This window comes from Chiloscyllium plagiosum, unplaced genomic scaffold (genome assembly GCF_037043375.1).
Source record: "Chiloscyllium plagiosum isolate Xiang-an unplaced genomic scaffold, Cpla_swu_hap1 HiC_scaffold_19, whole genome shotgun sequence".
Taxonomy (NCBI): Eukaryota; Metazoa; Chordata; class Chondrichthyes; order Orectolobiformes; family Hemiscylliidae; genus Chiloscyllium; species Chiloscyllium plagiosum.
Genome location: NW_028270157.1, coordinates 12,565,767 through 12,592,833, shown reverse-complemented (window position 1 = coordinate 12,592,833; position 27,067 = coordinate 12,565,767). Strand labels below are relative to the sequence as shown.

General features: G+C 39.1%; 1 protein-coding gene across 3 annotated transcripts in view; it reads right to left on the bottom strand.

Annotated features, from left to right (window-relative positions):
* mon2 (MON2 homolog, regulator of endosome-to-Golgi trafficking) overlaps window positions 1-27,067 on the bottom strand; it is a 132,411-nt gene that overhangs the window by 30,069 nt on the left and 75,275 nt on the right. For all 3 annotated transcript variants that reach the window (XM_087997020.1, XM_087997021.1, XM_087997022.1), the window contains 13 exons: window positions 24,407-24,585; window positions 22,376-22,488; window positions 22,173-22,277; window positions 19,881-19,961; window positions 19,468-19,541; window positions 19,285-19,375; window positions 15,701-15,802; window positions 8,090-8,200; window positions 6,711-6,886; window positions 5,253-5,415; window positions 2,749-3,042; window positions 1,212-1,410; window positions 483-1,099 (listed from right to left, as the gene is read on the bottom strand). In XM_087997020.1, the coding sequence (XP_087853146.1) occupies window positions 483-1,099; window positions 1,212-1,410; window positions 2,749-3,042; window positions 5,253-5,415; window positions 6,711-6,886; window positions 8,090-8,200; window positions 15,701-15,802; window positions 19,285-19,375; window positions 19,468-19,541; window positions 19,881-19,961; window positions 22,173-22,277; window positions 22,376-22,488; window positions 24,407-24,585 (2,305 nt within the window). The remainder of the gene's footprint in view (window positions 1-482; window positions 1,100-1,211; window positions 1,411-2,748; window positions 3,043-5,252; window positions 5,416-6,710; window positions 6,887-8,089; window positions 8,201-15,700; window positions 15,803-19,284; window positions 19,376-19,467; window positions 19,542-19,880; window positions 19,962-22,172; window positions 22,278-22,375; window positions 22,489-24,406; window positions 24,586-27,067) is intronic.

Sequence of the window (27,067 nt, the reverse complement as noted above, 5' to 3'; positions counted from 1 at the left end):
TATTACCAATTTATAAAATATTAAAGTTGCACTTATTGCAAATGTCTTGAATACTTGGTCAGTGACTGATAAAAATTTCCATAGTCCTACAGTACTTGATGGTGGTTTAATTGAGGGTCACCACATCTCAGGCGAGGGGAAAGGTTGGGAAGGACAGACCTTCATGGTAACCTCAGCTGATGCAGGAATTAACCCAAACGCTGTTACAACTAATCTTTATGCTAAGTATTTCTAACTGTTAAATCATTTAATGGATCAACTACAATCCCAGTCAAAACTGTTCTTACAACCTGTTTGTTTTACTTATTGGTGGACCAAAAAAAAACTTTGCCTTGGTATAACCTCTCTCATTAAGTGACATACTAGACTGATACTTGTATGTTCATGGAATGTATTTACACATCAGGTTTACAATGGGTGTTTTTGTTACAGACTCTATTATCATTTCTACACCTTTATACAGTGCATTAAATTGTTCATACCTTCTGTAGGACATCTAGACTTATCAGCACTGCTTCCTGAAGACTAGTCAGCACTGCTTCAGTATAGGATGGTAGAATGAATGGAGAGGCATCCGAGCTGATTGGAACTGACACAGAACTATGGAGTATCACACCCAATTTCTTCAGGTCCTCCATGCTGAAGCCAGACTTGATGTGCTGGTACAGAGCCGGGAAGATCTGCACAAGTGCTGTGAGGAATGGCTGACTTGGAATGAAGAACACCTTATCACAGGTAGTTGGTGGTTTTGTGCTTTCCAAACCTATCTTGTACCAGGTATTCCATGCAGCCCACCATAGGGCAGAATCCTCAATCTCATCTACTGCTGCATTCAGTTCAGCTCCATTAAATCTTCCCAGTTTTTCTCCCAGCGAATCTGTCCTGGATAAGGTTCTAGGTGGGGGTATCAGCGGTCCCACAAAAACTGGCATATTAACACCAGACAGACCTTCTGACTTGTCAGAATCTTTTACAGGGGTCACAATTTGTAAAATTTCCTGACAGCTCTTCAGAGCTGCCAGTGAAACTTCGTTGTTCTTGCTCAGTGCAGCTGACTGGATGTGATCCAACAATACATCCCAGGCTTTTGAAAAGTCCCCTGAAAAAAAAAATCAAAAGGGACATTATTGATAGGTTCCAAGGTTTTCAGCTACACAACACTAAAAACAATATAGACACACACTTTGAGAGATCTGGGTACATAACAATACCTAAAGACTGCAGTAAGTTTCTCCTGGTGTTAAATATTCTAGCCACTCCAGCCAATGTTAAAACCCATGTCTCTGCCCATTGTTTCTCAGCAGTGTCTCTCGAATGATGAATAAGAATATTTCCACCACCAGACTCTATCTTCTCTTTGTCAGCTGTTGTGGACGATTCTCTAACCCGATCCAAAAGGGGAAATAAAACCTAATATGGACAGAGAACAAACATGATTAAGTACAGATATCAGTCAGAATGAAATCCAGCTCAGAAAATCTAGAGCAAACTATACCTATATACAAGCAGCGTCACAAATTGAAATTGCTGGAAAAGCTCATCAGGTTGGGCAGCATTGTGGGCAGAAATCAGAGTTAATGCTTTGGATCCAGTGACCCTTCCTAAGCATATTGGAAAACTTCATTACTCATCTTGGAAGTTCATACTTTCTGCTGAATCTGACAACTTATTTTAAATGCACTCAATTTTTCTGGAAAGTAAGGCAGATTTTCGTCGAAAGGAAATTCTAACGTCATAGCAGTTTCTTTAGGGTTTCCCTTATTGGATAGTTTCAGGGTGAAACATACATTTCCACAGCTTGCAAAAAAACACTTTTCTCACGAACACAGCAAGAAACTGCAGAAGCTGAAGATCTCAAATAAAAATAGAAAGAAATGTTGACTAGAAACATTAACTCTCTTTCTCTCTATGGCTGCCAGGCCTACTTAGTTTCTCCAGCACTTTCTACTTTAATTACTAAACATTCTAGTCTTAAGTTGCTATTGTACACTAACATTTGCAACACTACTTGATTAATAGAGCTGCCTAAATACACTTGGATATCAAGGTGCTCAGGAAAGAAAGGAGATATATGTATTAAGGAGAACACTATGCCAGACAGAAAGAATGTCAAGGGCCAAGGAATGAAACATTGGAGGTATCATTACATTTCTGGCTATATTCTATCCCCACACAAAGATTCAGAAGTTCATTTATTGCCTTTTGAATTTTGTGTTTCCAGACTGAAATATTATAGAGTTTAAAAAAAAGAAAAGCTTATGACTCAGCTTAGAACATTCAGTTGTTTTTTTTTAAAGAGAAAGTTTGTGAGACAATTCAGACTGCATGCCATTTACAATTTAATAAGGTCTGATTTAATCTCAATGGAGTTGGGAGTCTTACTCGTCTGAAATTTGGAAACGGTAGGGATATTGAACAGGGAGACAGAGGACCAGAATGAAAGGCAGGGGGCACCACTGCGACTCAGTGTGGATCTGAGCTGAGGGGCAGCGATGTCTGAGAAGGAGGTTTCAAGTCCAAGTCGAAAGTATCAGTGATGAGAGTACAAGTCAAGATAAAGGCAGGAAAAGAAACAGAGGGACACAGCATGGCAGGAGGAGCAATTTATGAAAGTGAATAAAGGAAAAATGTGAAGCTGAGATGTGAAACTGTTATTCAGCTAGAATCCTTGAAATGAAGGTGCCATGTGGCCCAGCAGACCTGGAACATAAACCAGTAAAAATAATTATTTTCTGGCTTGTTCAGTACCTTCCACAACACCGTATGCCAGGTGGCATGCTGTAATAAAGTACCATGTGCACCAACTGTGGAGAACAAGGTCTGTCCTCCACTCTTCCGGACAGCTGGCCTTGGATCCACACACAGTTCTCCCAGCTTTGAGTAAAGGCACAACCAGAGACAGTCAAATGGTGGAGCAGGATGGAATGGTCGGTTTAAAGGGACTCCCTTCTCCTCTGCCTGTTTCCGCAGCAGAGCTTCTTCCTTGTCTAGTTCCTTCTCGATGGTCTCTCCTCGTTGGAAAAAATAGTCTGAGATGTTCCACTGAGGAAAAACACACAAAGGATGTTCAAAAGACTAAAAAATGTTGTAAAAATAACTGATTATCCTGCAAACCAGAGACTTACAGAATTCTAAAAATCTGAAGAATACATTTTTGGTTTGCTTGCTAGGCTGGTGTGTTGTCATGCATGAGCGAGCAAACAACAACCACATCCACAACTCGAGCTACAAATCTTTGCAAAAACCTTAAAATATTCTGATGGAATCTCAAACTGTGGTGAAAATCAAAATATGTTATAACACTGATTTTTGTTTAACAAAGTGCCTTTCTTGTGAGATACAATATAAATAATTTTAAATGTATAATTCTAACATGGAAACAATAATTGCAGTTCAGTGTCAAAGAATCTAGTTCATTTACAGTTGATTTTGTAATAGAATAAAGCTCAAAGTTGTTAACAAACTGCAAGCATTAAATAAGTAACAATCTTTAAAATGAAAAAAGCCAAAATTAAATCCTTATAATCAATTGAATTTTGAAACAGAATCGTGTGATCAGGATATGAAAATGAATCCAATAAGATAGTAAGTGGAGACTATTCTCAGCTGTACCTGATCAAATATGAAACTTGACAAGATTAACAGCTCCTAGTACAGAAAGCAACAGGAACTTAACTGGCAGTTACTGATTAAATGATAAACTACAAACATTAAACCAGATATTTACTAGGTTGCAATGTTTGGAAGAAAAGGCGATCACCACTGCTTAAAAGTAATGGCTTAGTATCATTAAGTTATCATTTAATTATTGTTTTAAAAATGAATAGTTTTAGTAATTTGTGATGTGATAAATTGCAATACAGTACCTTAGAAAGCTAATTTTTTAAAAATCTTATTCAACCAACACAAGTTCATCCTAACTGAATTTAAAATATACTGTGAAGCACAGTGGACAACCTCAAACTCGCATCTCTCTCATTCTGTCAGCCTTTATATAGAGTGAATGAATTGTCAATTAGAGACAATCATTTGCTGTGAACTGCATCAAACCACAGTCATTTCATTGAAGAGCTGACATTGACTTTGACTGTTTTAGCTACACTGAAATGGAGGCTACAAAGTTTGGAGTGCTGCATGGGAAAAAGCATTCACAGCACAGAAACAGATCATTTTGGTGTGATGTTTATACTCCATACAAGCTTCTATCAGCCCACCACCATGGGCCCCATCAACAGATACTTCTGTCAGCCCACTACCATGATTCCCATCAATAGATCCTTCTAACTCTTCACTTTTACATCAAGTGTTCTATGCTGTGCAATTTTGAGTCTCGTTGAGGGACGAAGTTCTTACATTTGCGGATGATACGAAAGTCGGAGGAGTTGTTGACAGTGAGGAAGGATGTGTCAGGTTACAGCGGGATATAGATAAGCTGCAGAGCTGGGCAGAAAGGTGGCAAATGGAGTTCAATGTGGGTAAGTGTGAGGTGATTCACTTTGGTATGAGTAACAAAAAGATGGGGTACTGGGCTAATGGTCGGATACTTGTAATGTGGATGAGCAGAGGGATCTTGGTGTCCATGTACACAGATCTCTGAAAGTTGCCACCCAGGTAAATAGTGCGGTGAAGAAGGCATATGGCGTACTGGCTTTTATTGGTAGAGGAATTGAGTTCCGGAGTCCTGAGGTCATGTTGCAGTTGTATAAGACTCTGGTGCGGCCGCATCTGGAGTATTGTGTGCAGTTTTGGTCGCCATACTATAGGAAGGATGTGGAGGCACTGGAACGGGTGCAGAGGAGGTTTACCAGGATGTTGCCTGGTATGGTAGAAAGATCGTATGAGGAAAGGCTGAGGCACTTGGGGCTGTTTTCATTGGAGAAAAGAAGGTTTAGGGGTGACTTGATAGAGGTGTACAAGATGATTAGGGGTTTAGATAGGGTTGACCATGAGAACCTTTTCCCATGTATGGAGTCAGCTAGTACGAGGGGGCATAGCTTTAAATTAAGGGGTGGTAGGTATAGGACAGATGTTAGGGGTAGATTCTTTACTCAGCGAGTCATGAGTTCATGGAATGCCCTGGCAGTAGCAGTGGTGGACTCTCCCTCTTTATGGGCATTTAAATGGGCATTGGATAGGCATATGGAGGATAGTGGGCTAGTGTAGGTTAGGTGGGCTTGGATCGGCGCAACATCGAGGGTCAAAGGGCCTGTACTGCGCTGTATTTTTCTATGTTCTATGTGATAACAACTTACCAAAAGACCTATTGATGTCAAACTAATGTTCAGCTCTTGATTCTGAAGCCCAAAGCTGCCAGCTACATCCACAACAATCTGAAGACAGGTGCTGGGCATGGTGGGTAGAAAATCAGTCACCACTAATTGCAAGCATTGGAATGCTGTACGGATTAGAGATTCACTGCAAAAAGGAGGAATAATATCTATTAATCCAGTGTAACCATTCCAGCAGTGGAGGGAGAACACTTCGGAAAATATTTAATCACAATAAAAACTGTGACTGAAAAACCTGCCCTAATTAAATTTATACATTAATTACATCTGCACCCTCTAGAAGTATTCTTATGGATTAAAAAGTATTAAATCAGTCTCATGCTTCATTAAGTCAAGTTCAGAAATAAAATAGGTGCATTTTCAATTTCTGAAGCCTTTTCAACAGCAAATAGCATTTTTTAAGTTCCTTTTAATATACTAAATATCCAAGGTGCTTTGCAGGAATGGAACCAAATTATAGGACAAGTGACTAAATTCCTGATCAAGTGTTTGGCTCTTTTCAATAAAATGCACCAGAATATATTAGAACGGCATATAGCAGACAATGTTTCCAACATTAAGAATGCAAACAAAATTAACATTAGATACTTTTTTCTTAACAGTAGTCACTTTCTCTAGACCAGTTTCAGATTTCTGCAGTTTCATAAATATTACACTATCTGTTTTCAGAAGTATTTCACTTGGATAACTTGATTTTTAAAAAAATGCATTCTAACAGCTACTGCAAAGGAACCAAGGATAGAAACTGATTTGGAAGTTCATACATGTAACCAAACAATGATAGCTGACATGCGTCTGAGCAAAGTATACACTTAGAGAGTTATTTACAGCAGGAGGCCAATCAAGACCAGACCAACCCCTGCAGAGAAATCCAGTCAGTACCACAGCTCTGCTTGATCTTGAAGTACTGCAGTTTATTTTCTCAAGTGCTCATCTAATTTATTTCTGAGATCGTTGATTGTTTCCACACGCACCATCTCTAAGCAATTACCAGGTCATTCACATGGACTACGTAAAACAAGTTCCTCCTCACTTTACCTCCTGCATCTCTTGCCAAAGTCTTAAATCTGTTTCTCTTGCAGCTTGTACGATCAGCTCAGAGGAACAATTTTTTCTTATATTTCTTATAAAACCTCAATCTTGTATATTTTGAACAAAACTCCTTTAAACTTATCTGCTCCAAGAACAACCCTTGCTTTTCCATAAGACCATAAGACATAGGAGCGGAAGTAAGGCCATTCGGCCCATCGAGTCCACTCCACTAAGTCCTACTACCTCTGTTTCTGCATATTCATTAGAACTCAGCCATTAAGATCATATTAACTCTTCATAGTCGTATGCTGGTATGAAGAGGAAATTCAAACACAAATTTATAATGTTTGGAAACCAAGATACAACAAAGCAAAAATAGCTGTTACTGACCCTTGGTCATTTCGAATTGCTTCTATGACTCCCAGCACCAATGGCCAGCCAGGCCCCAGGCTGTCTCCTTCATTCTGCAAGATCTGAAGCACGCACTCCAATTGTTTCTGTCGGATGTCAGAGTGCACAATATTGGACAGTTCCTTCAGTGGATTCAGCAGCAACAACTGCAGCCTCTGTGAAGAAATTCAAAACCAAGTTCGGGGCAAACAAAGTCAAAACACCAAGAAGAAATAAGACCTTTCAAAGAACCAAACTTCTCGAGTAAATTATTTGTGCAAAGAAGTACAGAGAATCTTTTACATGAATATCAAAAATTCAATAGCTTAAGAGCTAAGTTTCAATGACAAAATTGAAAAAGAAACTCTGGCCAAGAACAAAAGGGTAAACTGTTCATTTTAATTAGGAAGAAAACGAAAAGTGAGCAAGATTTGTAATTTATCACCTGAAGGTGATATGTTGACATAGAGGTCCACAAAATTTGGTTATTCTCTGGTTTAGTGTCACATAATAGTTCAGACAATTATTATTGCACGGCTATTTATCTGAACGAGGAACTACAGCTTAGGTTGTTCCTGATTTCATTTAGGACCTGGTGTTCAGTGGTACCCACTGCATCAACCAAAAGATTTTGCAAGAACAATTACGGCAATAGCTAAAGAAATCTGAGTTGTGCATGCATTAAAATTCCATTGCTGAATTTTGACAAAATTTGCAGTACACCGATGACTTGCTACATATTTGCAACAGATCAACAGTAACATTTGCGCTTAAAGAGGTTGGTCATTGCTGAAGAATATTCCTGCTCTCTTGTCACTGGGCCTAAACTGGTTATAAATCAACTAAATTTAAATAAAGCAAATTTTATGGGTCACAGAAACCACTTAAATTTTCTGCCTTAAATGCTTTTGCTCGGCAAATTGAAAACATGTTTTTCACCATCAGTCACAGACATTTGTTCAGAAATGACTCCTTAAGGCAAAGGATGTTCAAAAATCATCACAAAACCATAAAAGATTTGAGGGAGGCAGTTTTGAAGCTAATGATTGCATTGCAAGTTAAAGGGCTAATCACAGCAGGACCTCTTTGCAATCTGCCCCAGGTCTTATAACCAATCAGAGATGGTTTTCCTCCTGCAACCTGTGCTACTTCATTACACTTGGTTGAAATGACAAATTTCCAGTGGGAATGGATTTGCTCTGCGATCAGTTAAGGAGTTCTTCCATAAATAAGAAGTGAAACAAGAGCACCATGAGCACCACAATGGATTGCTATTAGGCCTCAGGCAAAATATATCTCTTCTATCCTCTAGTCAATGGCAATGTTTGAGTGAATGGGTTGTAAAATCAATTCCTGCTTCTTTCCCTTAATGAACTAACCTGATTTTGAGATAGAGGTGGATCATGTTTAAATGACAACCCAGCTTTTATCAGAGAAGTCACAGCTTCTGCTCCCCACTCCCGCATCCTGGCATTTGGGTGCTGGCACACCTGTGAACCAAACGGGAAAAAAAGCACTTAGGTATAGAGTAGGAGCCAAATGTTTTAGGGAATGGAAATGAAAAATTATGGAATGCACTTTGACCTCACAAATAAGTTATTTGAAAAGGAAAATAAAATCCAACAGATTCTGAAGTAAAATCTGTTCTTGAACAGTTTGATACCTTAGATGCAAATCAACAAGCTATCAAATTTACAAAACTAAACCTGAGGCCTAGCACATTGGATCACAAACTCTGTAACACCCACACTCCCCACAACAATCTCCACAGACTACTACAACCAGGTGCCTCTCTCCACCAATTTAACATCTGAAAATATATAAGCAAAATTATTTTGATCATATGTGCCATCACAATTCTCAAGTGTATTTAACGATGAAAGTAGCTGCTTTTCATTAAACTAATGATTTCCAATAACATATCAGCAAGAACAAATATTAAACACTACATTGTTCACCTATTGTAACTTTCAGTCCCATCTAAGATTTTGCATCTGCAAAAGTACCATACTGTAATTAATACTATCTGGCTTGTACAACCAATATACATTGACTTCACCACTGAAGTTCCCAGAAGGAAGTTGCAAACTCGATATGAAATTTAAAGAACCTCCATAACTTAATTAAATTCAGGAGTGACCAGTCAACACCACTTTCGTTGATTGCATTCCATCAATGGCGTAAATGTAGCCGGAATATAGAATCACATCTTATACTGACATGACATCAAAATGAAGGCGGGGCTCCAGGGAAAGAGTGAACTTTGCTCCAACACAGGGATGAACTGTGCCTCAACAATGCAAGTGGAAACCATTCTTCGCCAAAACTAATCTTAAAAAAGTTAACACTCAAAACAAACAAGTGCTACCATCAATAGCAGCAGAGATGTGGAGAAACAGATTGGGAAACAGATTTTGGAAAGGTGCAGAAGCCACAGGGTAGTAGTCATGGGCGATTTCAACTTCCCAAATATTGATTGGAACCTCTTTAGATCAAGTAGAATAGGACGGGGCGGTGTTTGTGCAGTGTGTCCAGGAAGCTTTTCTAACTCAGTATGTAGATTGTCCGACCAGAGGAGAGGCCATATTGGATTTGGTACTTGGTAACGAACCGGGACAAGTGATGGGCTTGTTAGTGGGTGAGCATTTTGGTGATAGTGACCACAATTCTGTGACTTTCACCTTGGTTATGGAGAGAGATAAGTGCATGCAACAGGGCAGGTTTTACAATTGGGGGAAAGGTAAATACTTTGCTGCAAGACAGAATCTGAGAAGCATAAATTGGGAGCATAGGCTGTCAGGGAAGGATGTCGTTGAAATGTGGAACTTTTTCAAGGAACAGATACGACGTGTCCTTGATATGTATGTACCTGTCAGGCAGGAAAGAGATGGACATGTGAGGGAACCTTGGTTGACGAGGGAGGTTGAATGTCTTGTAAGGAGGAAGGAGGCGGCTTACATAAGGTTGAGGAAACAAAGTTCAGATAGAGCGTTGGAGGGATACAGGATAGCCAGGAGGGAGCTGAAGAAAGGGATTAGGAGAGCTAAGAGAGGGCATGAAAAATCTTTGGCGGGTAGGATCAAGGATAACCCCAAGGCCTTTTATGCGTATGTGAGAAACATGAGAATGACGAGAACGAGGGTAGGTCCAATCAAGGACAGTAGTGGGAGACTGTGTATTGAGTCGGAAGAGATAGGAGAGGTCTTGAATGAGTACTTTTCTTCAGTATTTACAAATGAGAGGGACCGTATTGTTAAAACGGACTGGTAAGCTAGAGGAGATACTTGTTAGGAAGGAAGATGTGTTGGGCATTTTGAAAATCTTGAGGATAGACAAGTCCCCCAGGCCTGGCGGGATATATCCTAGGATTATGTGGGAAGCAAGAGAGGAAATTGCAGAACCGTTGGCAATGATCTTTTCGTCTTCACTGTCAATGGGGGTGGTGCCAGGGGACTGGAGAGTGGCGAATGTTATGCCCCTGTTCAAAAAAAGGAATAGGGATAACCCTGGGAATTACAGGCTCGTTAGTCTTACTTCAGTGGTAGGCAAAGTAATGGAAAGAGGACTGAGGGATAGGATTTATGAGTATCTGGAAAGACACTGCTGGATTAGGGACAGCCAGCACGAATTTGAGAGGGGTAGGTCTTGCTTTACAAGTCTTATTGAATTCTTTGAGGAAGTGACCAAGCTTGTGGATGAGGGTAGAGCAGTGGATGTAGTGTACATGGATTTTAGTAAGGCATTTGATAAGGTTCCCCATGGTAGGCTTATGCGGAAAGTCAGGAGGCATGGGATAGTGGGAAGTTTGGCCAGTTGGATAGAGAACTGGCTAACCGGTCGAAGTCAGAGAGCGGTGGTAGATGGTAAATATTAAGCCTGGAGCCCAGTTACAAGTGGAGTTCCGCAGGGATCAGTTCTGGGTCCTCTGATGTTTGTAATTTTTATTAATGACTTGGAAGAGGGAGTCGAAGGGTAGGTCAGTAAATTTGCAGACGATACGAAGATTGGTGGAGTTGTGGATAGTGAGGAGGGCTGCTGTCGGCTGCAAAGGGACTTAGATATGATGCAGAGCTGGGCTGAGGAGTGGCAGATGGAGTTCAACCCTGTCAAGTGTGAGGTTGTCCATTTTGGAAGGACAAATAAGAATGCGGAATACAGTATGTTCATAGATCTTTGAAAGTTGCCACTCAGGTGGATAGAGCTTGTAAGAAGGCCTATGGTGTATTAGTGTTCATTAGCAGAGGGATTGAATTCAAGAGTTGTGAGGTGATGTTGCAGCTGTACAGGACCTTGGTAAGGCCACATTTGGAGTACTGTGTGCAGTTCTGGTCGCCTCATTTTAGGAAAGATGTGGAAGCTTTGGAGAGAATGCAGAGGAAATTTACCAGGATGTTGCCTGGAATGGAGAATAGGTCGTGCGAGGATAGGTTGAGAGTGCTAGGCCTTTTCTTATTGGAACGGAGAAGGATGAGAGGTGACTTGATAGAGGTTTATAAGATGATCAGGGGAATAGATAGAGTAGACAGTCAGAGACTTTTTCCCCGGGTACAACAGAGTGTTACATGGGGACATAAATTTAAGGTGAAGGGTGGAAGGTATAGGGGGGATGTCAGGGGTAGGTTCTTTACCCAGAGAGTGGTGGGGGCATGGAATGCGCTGCAGAGTCAGAATCATTGGTGACCTTTAAGCGGCAATTGGATAGGTACATGAATAGGTGCTTAAGCTAGGACAAATGTTTGGCACAACATCGTGGGTCGAAGGGCCTGTTCTGTGCTGTATTGTTCTATGTTCTATCAAAATAGCTTCTTTGCTGATCCTACTCAAGATGACACTTGCAGATCACATACCTCACAAGGCCAAGTAACTCTCCACACAATGCTGCAGAACGAGAGTACCTATTACAAAGCAGATCCTGAAGAAGCACTGTTCCACAAATCACATTTTACTGAAAAATTCAAATTGATACCGAACTTAAACGATAATAATTTACTTCCCTCATGCTTGTGACATTTATAAGCCCATTTAACACATATTTATTCTAATAGCAGGTAATAATTCTGTAGATTGCTAGTATAATTCTTCAAACAAATCAAAAAACTTATAGAACACAAGAGTAATTGCATTTACTCAATTTATTAAGATTCACATTCTTTTCCTTAAAGAAGCATTGTGGTACAGGAATAATATTTCAGAAGTGCTTCTGCAGGGTTCATTCCAGCTTTGATCAGGACTGGCACATAAATCATTCATAAGATCTGCCCTGTTAAATTATCTTCTGAATGATCAGACACATTATAAAGTTTACTTGTTTTATTAAGTGAAATGCCCCCAAATTTTACACCTGCATTCAGACTGGAAACATATACAGTCAAAACATTCTGTTGATTAATTTTGTTAAGCACAAAAATCAATGTAAACAACACAGAATATAATATCTTTAAGAAAATTTGAAATAATTCCAATTATTCAATTTCAAATTAAAAACAGTCATAGTACTTACAATGCAGTATTGATCTTGATTGATATTTGAGTCACTTAAGGGTCAGCTTTGAGCTTCCCTGATTGCAGTAAGTTTATTTAACCATCAGCTCAGCTACATAAGATCCACACACTTTGTAGAGTTGGTGTGGTAGCATGGGCTGCTCTCAGCACCTCTGGATAGGCAGGGCAAGTTCATTGTGGATCCCTTCTCTGAAATGTCATGTAGAAATGGTTCAGAGAAGATTTACAAGGACGTTGCCAGGGCTGGAGCATTCCAGTTATAAGGATAGGTTGGACAAGCTGGGACTTTTTATGCTGGAGTTCAGGAGGTTGAGGAGTAACCTTACAGAGGTTTATAAAATTATGAGATTCTTGTAGCTAAATAGTGAAGGTCTTTTCCCCATGGTAGGAGTGTCCAAAACTAGAGTGGATAGGTTTAAAGTAGGAGGGGAAAGATTTAAAAGGGACCTGAGGGGGAACTTCTTCATACATAGAATGGTTCCTATGTGGAGCAAACTGCCAGAGGAAGTGGTAGGGGCAAGTACAATTGCAGCATTTAAAAGACACTTGGACAAGTACATGTTTAGGAAAGGTTTAGAGGGATATGGGCCAAATGCTGGCAAATGGGACTAGTTCATTTTTGGAAAGCTTGTTGGCATGGATAGGTTGGACCAAAAGGTCAATACTTCTGTGCTGTCTGACTCAATAACTCTACTATAGAAATGCTAATATGTGGATCGGAGTAAAGAGTGGCAGAACAATTGGGAACTTTTTCTTCCATTCAAACAGAACTAAATTAGATTAGATTACCTACAGTGTGGAAACAGGCCCTTCGGCCCAACAAGTCCACACCGACCCTCTGAAGAGAGAGACCCCCCCCTCCCCCCCCATATTTATTCCTGACTAATCTACCTAAAACTATGGGCAATTTAGCATGGCCAATTCACCTAACCTGCACATCATTGGACTGTGGGAGGAAACCGCAGCATCTGGAAGGAAACCCACGCAGACACAGGGAGAATGTGCAAACTCCACACAGACAGTTGCCCGAGGTGGGGAACTGAACCTGGGTCTCTGTGAGGCAGCAGTGCTAACCACTGAGCCACTGTGTCACCCCGGGGTCAAATTTCAAAAGAATCATGCAGAGTGGCAACTTTGAAATTTTGTTTCACTTACCTGTGCAAATTTTAGATCTTCTACACTTAGCAATTAAATTTTCATGGATGATCAAAATATTCCTCAACTTTGAATTCTTTCATTTACTGTCAATTTAGCTCAATCTTACCATTCCTACTTCTATTTCAGAAGATTGGGGAGGCACTGGTGTAGTGGTAGGACACTGCTTTGAATCCTACCATGGCAAATGGTGAAATATGAAGTAAACAAAACAAAATTCTAGCATAAAAAGCTGGTCAAATGAAGTAACCGGTATCCATTGTTTCAATAACCCATCTGTTTCACTAATACCACTTAGTGAAGGAACTCTACCATGCTTATGTGGTTTTGCCTACATGTGACTATAGACCCACAGATGTAGTTGACTCCTAACTGCCCAGTGGACATTTATGGGTAGACAAAAGCCAGCCTTGACGATATTCCAGTGATGAATAGAATAAAATCCATTCCAGGGGTGCAGGGAATCTAGCAACTTTAAAGTTAGTGTTTAAGAGAGGCTAAACTCTGCTTGCCTCTTCAGGAAGACATGAAAGGTTCCACAATACTACTTCAAAAAGTGAACAGAGTTCTCCAGGTGTCTTGATCAACACTGATTCTTCACCCAACAGCCCAGATATATCCTCCAGTAATGCACTAATCTGTTACTTGTAAACTTCACTTTGCACATTGGCAGTGACAGCTTCCTACATAACAGTGACTGTAGTTCAACTCTTCATTCGATGTTCATTACTTGGAATGTTTTGTGGAGGTCAAAGGCACTGTATTATTGCAAATTCCATCTTACCCACAGGCTTATTTTAACAAAAATATCATTAGATATTTTACTATTCCGCAATCCTTGGGATTGGTCCATCTCTGTGGTTTCATGGTGGCCTGGGAAAGATATTGAAGTTTATAAACAACTACCACAATGAAGTCTTCCCTCATAATACAAGATCTCAACATCCCAACTCTGTGTCCAAAGAGCTCCGCTGATCCTTTCCAAATGTAAAAGTTCATTAACCACAATACCTTTCCAATTTCATATCCTCCACTGAAAATACATTACACAGGTGTACTGCTTGAATGAGGTGTACGTTTAAAATTTTAAGTTATGAAAGTTTGCAAATAGGACAAAGGGGAAAACATATTAATGATAATAATGCAAGTATAACACTTTGGGGGTGAAAAGCTGTGTCGAGGACGCTTAGATAACAGGGAAGTACTTACCTTCTGCAAAAGACGAGAGGAAGCGATAGGAGGAAAACAGAAAGGGACAGCATGAAAGAGACAGTTTACAGAGAACATGGTAAAATTCGAAGCACTTCACTTGGCAATGGCGCAACGAAAATTATGTGGATTACTCCTAGATAAATACTTCAATTTGAATTGCCAGAATCACTATTATAGACTCATCACCACTTCCTGAAGAAGGGCTTATGCCCGAAACGTCGATTCTCCTGCTCCTTGGATGCTGCCTGACCTCTGCGCTTTTCCAGTGACACATTTTTCAGCTCATCACCACTTTCTCAAACTTCAGAGGCACAAAAGAGCCACTATTTCAGAATAATTATGAAAAACAAAATGATAGAAAAGATTTCTGCTCTATTGTGTCCCAAGATTTTAACAAACTGTCATGAACCCAAACATTGTATTTCACTAATTAATAATGCTGTGTTCAGCTTTACTAAACTTTAAATTGTAAGACACATAGAGGGGATCCAAAAATGAATACTTTCCCCTCAACTACCATAGATAACAACAAGCACTTCTACCTCAGATGCAGAAGTTACATATGCAGCTTAATAATCTTTCTCAATAACCAAACTAAAGTTGAACAGGTGCCTTATAAGAGCAATCACTGTGCTAGAATAGTCTGGTTAAGTTGACATGATCATTTCCAGGATAAGTAACCTTGGAATCATATCCCCACAAAACTAAAATATGACTTTTCAAATTTTGAGGGATATTCATTTGGTTAGTCCAGTAGGAAATTATGGTATCTGAATCTACTTAAACCCCACCGATTTTGATATACATTCGTAAGGTATTCTTTCTTCAGACTACTTTCTAAGCAACATGGTTTATTTCTGAGAAATATTTGGCAAATTGCAGCTGTGTTTTTTAAAAAATAAACAATGCCCCCAGTATTTGACATTTATGTAATTTTAATGTAATTCTTTCCCTATTTCTGAAATAATCAGGAGTTCTAAGCAACTTGCTGCTATATATTAAATGAATATTAAAAACATAGGTGGGAAGCATGTATTTGCTGAATTAAAATGCTTCACTCTCTCAGTAACTCAGTTACACACACAGTTAACAATGAAAACACCAAAAATTAAATGCTTTACCTCCAGAAGGTGTCCTGTTAAAGGCCTCCAGAGAATCTCAATTCGGTGCATATTCACTAATCCTGTTTCGAGCAATTTAGCAACAGCAAATAGAGAAGGCTCCTAATTAAAGAATAAACAAATTATTAGCATCAGAAATAATACAGATTCACAAGAATTATACCAGGGTTGAAATAGTTAAATTATGTAGACAGTTCGCCAGACTAGGCTTGCATTTCTTTGAATAAAAAAGACTTACGGCATTCTAATCTAAATGATTAAGAAGGGAGATAAGATAGACATACAAAAAACATTTTCTCTGGTGGGCGTTTGAAGAAATATATTTGTAAGGGCTTTGAACACCTGCAACTTGCCATTGTCACGATTTCACACTTTAATTTGAAAAACCATTAAAAACACACTGTACATGAAATATGCTGCCAAGAGTGTGTAGCTGAAATTGTGTGGATTATCAGACCTCTAAGAGAGTCAATGCCAGTAAGAAAGAAAAGGAAGAATTGGAACTTCAATCGGCAACTTTGATTTACAGGCGAGTCAGGTTGTGAATTTGAGTCCCTGATGCTGTGGAAACGAAAAGTGATATTAAACAGAATGGGAATTTCTTCCTATCTCAGTGTCAAAATTATGAAGCACCTACAGAATTAAACAAAAAAAAATTGAAAAAAAAAGTATCAACTTCATTACCTGTGGGTGGGCAAAGACACAAACCATAGTGTGCCCTAGGCCTCACTGAGGAGTTTAAATGTCAAACTGAAGAAATTTTTAAGGCCTTGTAAAACATTTTGAATGGATAGCATTCAAGAAAATTCACAGGGAGACAGAAAATAATGATTAACATGTGATGACACTAACCTATCTCGCTGAAGTCTTAGCATTTGGACCAATGAAAGATGATCTCATGAAACACAGGACTGTATTAGGCACAAAAAACCCTTGCTGGAGAGGATGTTTTCTGAAACAGGAGAAACTTACTCTCAAGGAAGATACTGACAAGTGCAGAAGTGCTGAAGTTGTTAAATATCGGGTAAAGACTATTCATGTGAGAACAGGCTACACACTGTATTGTGCTGAGAGATAGTCCAGGCCAAAGCAGACCAACATCATAGGACAACAGAAATACATAGAGAAGGATAGGGAAAAAAATTATATACTCTGGTCTTGATTTATGTATTGTGGAGGACATTACACAAAACAAAAAGAAATATGATCTGGCAACGAAAAAGCTGTGCTGAGTCACTTAGCACACAAATATTTAATTGGAAAGAATAAAAGCAAGTCTACAAAGATTGCTTAAGAGATATCAGGCAATGGCTCCAATAAATCACTCTCCACTGAACAGGTGACATCATCAGATCTAAAATGATAAATGGTTAGTGAGTGTTGGAATGAAGATTGGAGAAGGAATGCATCAAGTGAACGCGAAGTGTCAGGTAGACCACCAGTACTTTGTGTAACATCATGAGTTTCACGAATCTGTGCAAAATGGCTCAAAATGATAACTTTAAAATGAAAACCTCTGAAGTAAGTTTGAGGTTGTACACTTGAACAATACTCAACCCAAAAAGACAAATGAGCTGAAAGGCAAAGCAATGAGAAAAATGAAGACCCATTGATCTGGGCAGTAGATGAAGAACAGGCTGGATAGGAAGTTAGTTCTCAAAAATGACAACTTCTACAGGATTAGCAGCATTATAACAGTGAAAACAGGAAAGCTGGAAATATGCATAAATCCAAGGATCTCACTAAGCTTTGAAGAGAGCTCACCACCCTATATCAAACATGGAAGAAATTCTCCCACAACTTGCCATGTTAAAGGTCTTTATGACCCTTGAATTGAATGACTGTTACTAACAAGTGAAGCTGATGAAAGCAGCAGTTTTTAAAATACAATTTAGATGCCAGTTGGGAGATACAAATGGCTATGCATGTGATTTGATATTTCCACTATTCTGGAAGAGCATCAACACAAATGTCATGACATGGACAGTGGTCCTCCAGATGGGAAACTATTGACAATGATTTACTTGTCTATAAATGTGGTAATACAATGGAAGAAAACATCACAGACCATGATCAGAATCTATTTCAACTGCGAGAGAGTTCGCCAGATGAACCTGAATCTGAACAACGGAAGGATGCAATTGAAAATAACTGTAGTTAAGTACATAGATTATGTACAAATAATTTAAAAATTATTTCAGGATCCTGACAAATGAGAGCTGTCGCAGAGATGCAGTGAACAATAAAAGTGAAAGGAGTGCAAGGAATCTGAGTAACTTAGAAAATTTCCTGCCTGATTTGTCATCAGAGTGTAGACAACTGCACAAACTCAGGAGTTGCAGTGGTATTGGGGAAAAGCACAAGCAGCAACTTTCTCTCAAGTTAAACAATTCTGTGGAGTTCATTCTGTGAAAGTCACCAATCTAGCAGAGATAGAGTCTGAAAGACAACTATTTTGTTTTGACAAAGCATTTATCACAAGAATGACACTCACCTGAAACGAACATGAGCTCATGAATGAGCAGATATCAGTCAAACTGTGAATACCAATATGCATGGATGCCATTAAAAGACCTGAATGTTTTAAAGATTATGGAAGAAATGCACATACAGGGATAGGCTAAACTGGAAGTGACAATTACAAGCACAGTTTATGTTCAGAAATGGTAATTTTCTTGGTTGACCATATATTATGGGTAAATTGTAACTGAATGATAGAGTGTGCAGTTTTTTGTAACCAAGGGGATATTTGGAGAAACGCTTGTGTACGACACAATATGCTTGTGATTTGCCATAGCAATATGACCTCTGCTCTAGATTGCTTTCACATTGGTTTGAGAAGCCATTAAACATGAACCAGTGGGGAGTTCTGAACTCCCCTCTATGGTATAATCTTAAAGTTAAAAGTGTTTAGGGGTGATGTCAGGAAACATTTATCTAGATAAAAGATGGTGGAGATTTGGAGGAAAGCACAGAATGTGATTGAGAAAACAGCACCTCAGAACAAGTTTGAAATGAAGTCCAGAACCCACAAATATTATGAAGTGTTTCATTTCTGTAAATGTTTCATTTCTATTATTTAACTTCATTTTTGAGGTCTCAATTCCAGATTTTCTGCAAATCACAGACTCCCCACAGCGTGTAAGTTGGCCCATTGAATAAACACTGACCCTCCAAAGCTCATCCTACCCAAATCATCCCCCCATTACTCTATCCGTGCAACTCTGCATTTCCCATGGTTAATCCACCTCGCCTGAACATCCCTGGATACTAGGGGCAATTTAGCACAGCCAATCCACCTAACCTGCACGTCTTCGGATTTTAGGAGGAAACAGGAGCACCCAGTGGATGTGCAAACTCTGCATAGTTGCCCAAGATAGGAATCAAAACCAGGTCCCTGGTGCTGAGAGGCAGTATGCTAACTACTGAGCCACTATACCGCCCCAAATGATCTCTCCTTGTAAGAGATGTAGAAAAGAGCACTGCAAACTAAAACAAGATAGAAATCTCAGAGGTGGAAATATTGACTATTCATACAGTAGCTACTGTGATAGCTATACATTCAACCAGTCCTCTATTTGTACCTTGTTGTTCCAAAATGCCATATCCATGGCTTCAGTCGATAAGGAGCACAGAGCATTTATCATATGATGGAGTGAGACATCATCAAGATACCTTCAAATTAGATTTAAAACACAAGTTAACCAACAGTTTACAATATTCCACACTAAATTTATGAATTTTATTTATTAAGAGATCATACTCACTGGGAACTCTCAAATAATCTTGAAAGGATATTTGAAATCACTGGCAAATCACTCATGACAGCAGTGGTCAGAACCTAAACCACAAATTCATTATTTATACATGGATATGCAACATGACCTCAAGGGCGAACAAGTCCATAAAATGAAGTAAAGGGCTGACAGCTGTGTGTAGATCAAGTGTTATTGCTACAATTCAGAGGGTTTAAAAATCCCTCTGTACTATTAAATTCAAATCAATTTGTAATACAAACAAAGAAACCCATTTTAATATTATTAACTTATAAATTGAAATTTTCAAAAATAAAAATCAAAGACCAGTCTTTAATTACACCTGTCTACGAATAAGAGGGTCATTTTGACTCTTCTGCAATGAGAGGGGGCAAGGTCAAATTAAACGGAACATAGTTACTTACTGTGCTTGGCCCTTCAACAGCTCTCCCTGGTTTCAGAGCCCCTCCACTTGCAGGCTTCAAGCCCAGAATCCACACAAGATGCTAATAAAAAAAAAGTCTAATTCAGTTCCATGAAAACTCTCAATTTTAGTTATTCCTTAGTATTCTACAAAAGCCAAAATAAAAATGTAAACCAGCCAACAGTGATCACAGTGAAAGCAGTTATAGTCAAGCTATAAAACTGCACAATTGCTTGCATAATTTTTCAAACTGCAAATCTGGAAATTATTGTTGAAAAGGCGACATATTTTATGAAACTTTTACATCTAACTCATCAGAGTAATTCATAAGTACCAGCTACACAACTGAGTAATATGATGTATGAAATTCATTATTGGTGTGATGTTAGATATGTCAGTTATATTGTCCCAAAAACTGGTGTATCATGACAAAAAGCATAACCTTTTGCTGCATGGAGCAAGGAAGATATTGATTTACGCAACAAACTTGCATTTGCAAAACTAACAGTGCCCCTAGCATTAGACATGATTCCATGACTGGCGGACTATTTGCACAATAATTCTGACAATCAATTTGGATTGATTGGGATCACAGTGTGGTGCAATTGCATGTACTGGAAGCTACATACATTAACACACAGGGCCCTGTTCTTTTCAGACAAAGAACACATAATGAACTATGCCTACTTCAACTCAACAAAATAGATGACAATCATCCCCTGGGTCATTCCTTGGGCAATGCATTGACCAGTTAGAGTAAATTAAAGCCACAGTTTATAATTCAACAAAGCTTGGCAGATAACTGGCAATCATAATTAACAAGTGCATTCTGCATGCAAAAACCTCTTGCCAACCAATCAGCAATCAATGCTCACACAGCATTGCTGTTTTCCCTTTTCTTTGGTACTCCTTTTGAATTTCCTGATGAGTTCAGATGACAAGTTTCAACACTGTGTCTTTTCTTCAGAAAGTCTCGAGTTCCATGCAGCCAAATAACTTGCAAACCAGAATGACATTTTGTGTGTGTTCTATTAAATTAATTTAAAATGTTGTGTTTTGTAACTGGATAAAAGGCTCAGTGGTTAGCACTGCTGCCTCACAGTATTAGGGATCCAGGTTTTATTCCATCCTTGGGTGACTGTTTGTGTGGACATTCTCCTCGTGTTTGTGTGGGATTCCTCCAGGTTCTCCAGTTACCTCCCAAATCCCCAAGATGTGCAGGTTAGGTGGATTGGCCATGGGAAATGCAGACTTGCAGGGATAGGGTAAGAGGGGGTGAGTTTGGGTGGAATGCTCTTCAGAGAATTGGTATGGACTCGATGGGCTGAATAGCCTGCTTCCACTCTGTAAGGATTCTATAATTCTAAAAACAAAACGACACCACATTGCACAGACCTGCAGGTATGAATGGTTCAAAAGTGAAGCATTTGGTTATCTGTTATATGTAACAAACTGCACTGAATAAAGCTCTACAATTTTACAGGCGACAATATCTTGGAGATTCGATAAATTTAAGTATAGAAAACTATTGCTGAATCCAGAAATACTTTACTTGCACGAGGGAAGGGCCTGCATTAAGGTAGGACCTTTCACAACTTCAGAATGGCTGCAAACTGCTTTGGGACAATGAATTTTAGTCATTGTTGCAATGCCTGCAATACGACAGTCAAAGCGCACACAACTAAATCTTAAAATGGCAAAGTGGGTAATGACTATATAATCTGTTTTAAGATTTTTTTCTCATAAGCTTTTAAAAGGCTTTAGATTAAATCAGTACTCCCAACAGTGAATCACACCAAATGGGAATAAGAGTCAACAAACTTCATAATATTAATACTGTACAAATCTTCTTTCTGGAGTGGCTTCCCACTCGGTAGAAGGGATTGCTTATTTTTTGTATAAATTGGAGCACAGCAACTGTACTCGTGAGAGCAAATATGCCAGCCTCAGCAAGATTCTACAAGAAAGAGCCAGTTAATCTCTTTATGGTGGTGTTGACTGAGGCAGGATTGTTAACTGGGATACAAGGTAACTTCTTGTTCTGCCAATGAGCCTTTGACATCCTCTAACCAAATCACTGGAAGCACTGATTTCATGTCTCATCCAAAGAAAACAATTTTGTTTTTGAATAGGGGCCTCACATCCAGAGGCAATTCACACATTTACATGTGCCATGCTGAAAATTAGATTTCTGTAACTGAAACAAATAAACGTATAACAATGCCAACGTAAAATGAAATCTAAATTCTAGTTTTTGTAAACGATGATGAAATGAGCAGGAGATTGATCATACCTGTAGAGTGGCCAGAACGAGCTGCCATGATGTTCCAAGCACCGAACCATGACAATGAGCTAAACTCAACAATGTCCGCATGCACTGAATATTCTTTGCAGTCAACTTCAGGAGGGAAAGAAAAGTTTTATTTATGTTAAATGAATGACTGAAATGCACTATGCCAAAGAATTATTTTAAAAATGCAGGACAAGACATCTTACCATAACAGTCCCCTGGTGTTGAGATGTGAGAGGCTGACCCACTGCAACCACCTGCTGATGCGAATCACTTGATGGGCTGATCATCTGCACACTTTGACCCTGAATGGAATACGCTAGAAAGGAAAACATATCAAGAACAAGAGAAGTAGGTGATAAGGGCCCTTGAGCCTGTTCCATCATTCCTTAAGATGTTGGCTGACCTTCTGTACCAATTCCAATTACTCCACACCAATCAAAGCCATTAGTGTCTGAAAAATCTTATACTTCTCTCTTAATTTACTCATTAATTAAGCGTCTATTGCTCTCTGGTGCAGAAAATTCCAAAGATTAACCATATGAGTGAAGAAATCTGTCATCTGAGTCCTTAGTGATTGACCCCTTTTCTGATATTGTGCCTTGGAGTTCTAGATATTCCAGCCAAGGGAACTGACTTCCTAGTAGCTATCTAGTCAAGCCCTCCAAGAACACATTATATCAAATGGAAATGAGATCCTGACATCTTTAAGTTGTAAAGATAAAATTGCTTCGAATATCAAGTGTTAACAGGAACATTTCACAACAATATAAAAGTCAGATGATCTGATTTACTAAGTGTATTACTAAGGATTATCTTGATACATCAACAAATGTTATCTTTATATTTTGCTTCACCAACCGGTTCCCCACTCACACAAAGGTACGGATGTCTGTGTCATGATTCCACAAGCTGTTACTGCTATTCACAAGTTTAACCAAATGATCAAATATAATCATGATCCTTCAAAATGTACATTTCGGAAAATGATTAAACAGGAAGAAGCATTACAAAAACGTCTTGAGTCCATCTATATCCCTGCCCAATTCACCTTGTGAGCATTTCAGAAGGTCTTGTAGCTGGCAGCGGAAAGAACTCCAGGAGGTGGGGTGAGATATAACCAGAATCCCCTCCCATCCTTAAATGCTAACTCCAGGCATCCCCAGCCCATCACCCTCAATGGTTGTAGTAAATCAGCAGTGAAATCAAGAGGGTAGTGGAGATCTGGGACACCGTCTCCCAAAAGGCTGTGGATGTTGGCTTGACTAAAATAACAAAGACTGAAGATGATTGACTTTGTTGTATCAGATTATTAAACAGATGAACTTGAGGTAAAGATCAATTACAATCTAATGAATAGCAGAATATGATGGGATTTTATTTTAGCTGATGTGACAATGCTTATTTTACCCTTTGCAACATAAGAAACTAGGACATAATTAGTAATATTGAATAATCCAACAGATGTTCATTACAGCCAGCTATTATATATAAATATTACTTCCACAGGTACATCAGAGTTTATGTTAATATCAAGCCATTAAGTTACACAAAGCAGCATGCTTACCTGTAGCTTGCAATGCTTCAAACAATCAGAGTTAAAAGGCACCCGAGATATTTATATCCATAGGTCACATGCTACATACTGTGGTGATACTGTGAGTATGTCTCTTAAATGTGTAATGTACTGACTGTGACATACACAACAGAAAAGGACCTTCTCCTCTTCCATTAGCCCGATATTGATACTTGCGTAATTCCCAGCAATACTACCAGGAGCAGAAACTATTCCAGTTTGATCACTTTCTGCTTCGGAATACTGAAGTCAAATGTACCAGCCCCACTATCAGTCCGGCAGACATCAGCTGTTTCAGCACTGTGCACAGTCCATTCTTGACCATATGGTTAGCACCAAAGCAAACAGCACATTTACTAACCAATTCCAATGTCAAAGTAGCACGCAAATCAATATCTCCACAAAGCAGCAGCAAATCAGTGTAAGAAGTACTATTTAATTTACTGCAATTTCTCAAGAGGAAAACTAGCGTGTTCAGTGGAAAAACTCTCCTATCCAGAACCCAAGTGAGAAAAGCCTTCATTCCAGCCAGAGTTGCATTTCCAACAAAACCAGAGATAAAATTTTAACAATGCAATTTGTCCATAACCACTTTTCAAAAACACAAACTAAAATCAATTACATAAAAATCTAACATCTACAATGTATAAAAGCTACTCACTTTTATGCAAACCACCAGAAGAACTATTCAGAACAGTTAGTGCATAATGTGGGGGCAGAGACGCCTTGCAAATAGCAGTGATGAATGCATCTCTTGGTGTAACAAGACTCAGTTTGCCACAGAGAGAAGCCATAGTCAATTCTGCTTTCAAGATGTTTTCTGAGGCAGTTTCATCAGTGCTGTAAAAACAAATAAGCTTCTTCAAAAAAATTGTCCAAATATTGTACTCAACACATTTCATATTGCAAGGAACAATTTCAATGATATACAAAGACCAAATAAGCTCAGGTGAGCTAAAATACTATTCCAAAGCTTCAGGAATTTTATTTTTTAACAATGTTCTTCAAGCAACAGTTTGGAAATGAATGCAGCTCAATATAGAATCATTGAATGGCTACATAACCTAACATGTTCATGTTAGCTCTCCACTAGAGCAACTTGGCTAATCCCACTTCCTTGCCCTTTCTTGTAGCTCTCCAAATTTCTCTGCTCACCTCCTTAACCAATTCCTTTTTGAAAGGCGCAATTGAATCTACCTCCATTTTCTTAAGTGGCTTTTCTCAGATTAAAACCAGAATGCTTGTACCCTGATGTTACCTTTTTTTAAATGCCATTCACTTTATATTGATGTCCTGATTTTTGACTTGTATAACATAATAGCATAAGTAGTAGGAATTTTTCCACTCAATGAGCTCCTAGCTAATATGTCTATGACCTCAACTGTACTTTCATGCTTGCCCCAAATAACCCTAAACTCCTTTGTAGATCACAAATCTGAATACATTCAAGACTGAGTTAGACAATGACCCAGCTTCCACTGCTGCCAATGGAAGAGAATTTCAAATGCTAATGACTCTCCAGGAGAAATTCTTCACCTCAACTTTAAATGGAAGACACTAATTTTGAAACTGTGGATTCTGCCAAGAATCTACATTGTATTCTAGATGTGATCTCACCTATGCCCTGCATAGCTGTGTCAAAGCTACTTTGTTTACACTCAAGTCATTTGTGATTAAGGCCACATTGAATTTGCCTTCCTAATTACTTCTTTAACGTAGATGCTGCTTTTTGTGATAGAGAGTTTTGAGAAGATTTGTAGCTCAGGTTGAGATTCTGGATGTAGGTTTGCTCGCTGAGCTGGAAGGTTCGTTTTCAGACCTTTCGTCACCATACTAAGTAACATCTTCAGTGAGCATCTGGATGAAGCACTGATGGTGTAGTCCGCTTTCTATTTATATGTTTGGGTTTCCTTGGGTTGGTGATGTCATTTCCTATCGTGATGTCATTTGCGGTTCTTTTTTGCAGGGGGCGGTAAATGGGATCCAAGTCAATGTGTTTGTTGAGAGAGTTCTGGTTGGAATGCCATGCTTCGAGGAATTCTCGTGCATGTCTCTGTTTGGCCTGTCCTCAGATGGATGTATTGTCCCAGTCGAAGTGGTGTCCTCCCTCATTTGTACGTAAGGATACTAGTGAGAGTGGGTCATGTCTTTGTGCTGGTTGATGTTCATGTACCCTGGTGGCTAGTTTTCTACCTGTGTCCAATGTAGTGCTTGTTACAGTTCTTGCAAGGTATTTTGTAAATGACATTAGTTTTGCTTGTTGTCTGTGTAGGGTCTTTCAAATTCATTAACTGCTGTTTTCGTGGGTTGGTGGGCTACCATGATGCTAAGGGGTCTGAGTAGTCTGGCAGTCATTTGCAAGATGTCTTTGATATAGGGGAGAGTGGCTAGTATTTATAGATGCATTTTGTCTGCTTGTTTGGGTTTGTTGCTGAGAAATCGGCAGACTGAGTTCATTCATTCTTTTTGAATACACTGTATGGGTGATTTTCCTCTGCTCTACATAGTTCCTCTGTGCTGCAGTGTGTGGTGGCTCATTGAAATAATGTTCTAATGTAGCTTTGATCGTGGATATTGGGATGATTGCTTCTGTAGTTCAATATTTGGGCCGTGTGTGTTTTTTTCCTATAGACGCTGGTTTGAAGTTCCCCATTGGGTGTTCGCTCTGCTGTGACATCTAGGAATGGCAGTTTGCTGTTGTCTTCCTCCTCTTTAGTGAATTTTATGCCAGTAAGTCAAACACAATAACTTGGATCCCATTTACCACCCCCTGAGAAAAAGAACAGGAAATAACATCACATAGGAAATGATGTCACCAACCCAAACATATTAATGGAAAGCGGACTTCATCCGGAGGTTCACTGAAGATGTTACCTAGTATGGTGACGAAACCTCTGAAAACAAACCTTCAAGCTTAGCGAGCAAACCTGCATCCAGGACCGACTCATGATTTCAAGCATTCTATCAAATGTCCTCTCAGTCTTTTCTAAGGAGAACAGTCCCAGCTTCCTGATCCATCCACATAACTGAAGTAATGAACTGAAGTTCATCATTCTTGGAATAACTGTTATAAGACACTATAGAGTAAAAACGTTTCTCCTCATATATCCACCCGTTAGGAGCATAGGAACAGGAGTAGGCCATTCAGCCCATCAAGCCTACTCCATCATTTAATACAAACAGGCTGACCAAACACTTTAATGTGGTTTACCAAAATATCCCCATAACACTTCACGACACTGATAATCAAAAATTCAACAACTTCGACATTAAATATACTCAACTACTGAGCATCCCCAAAGATTCATTATTCTTGAGTAAA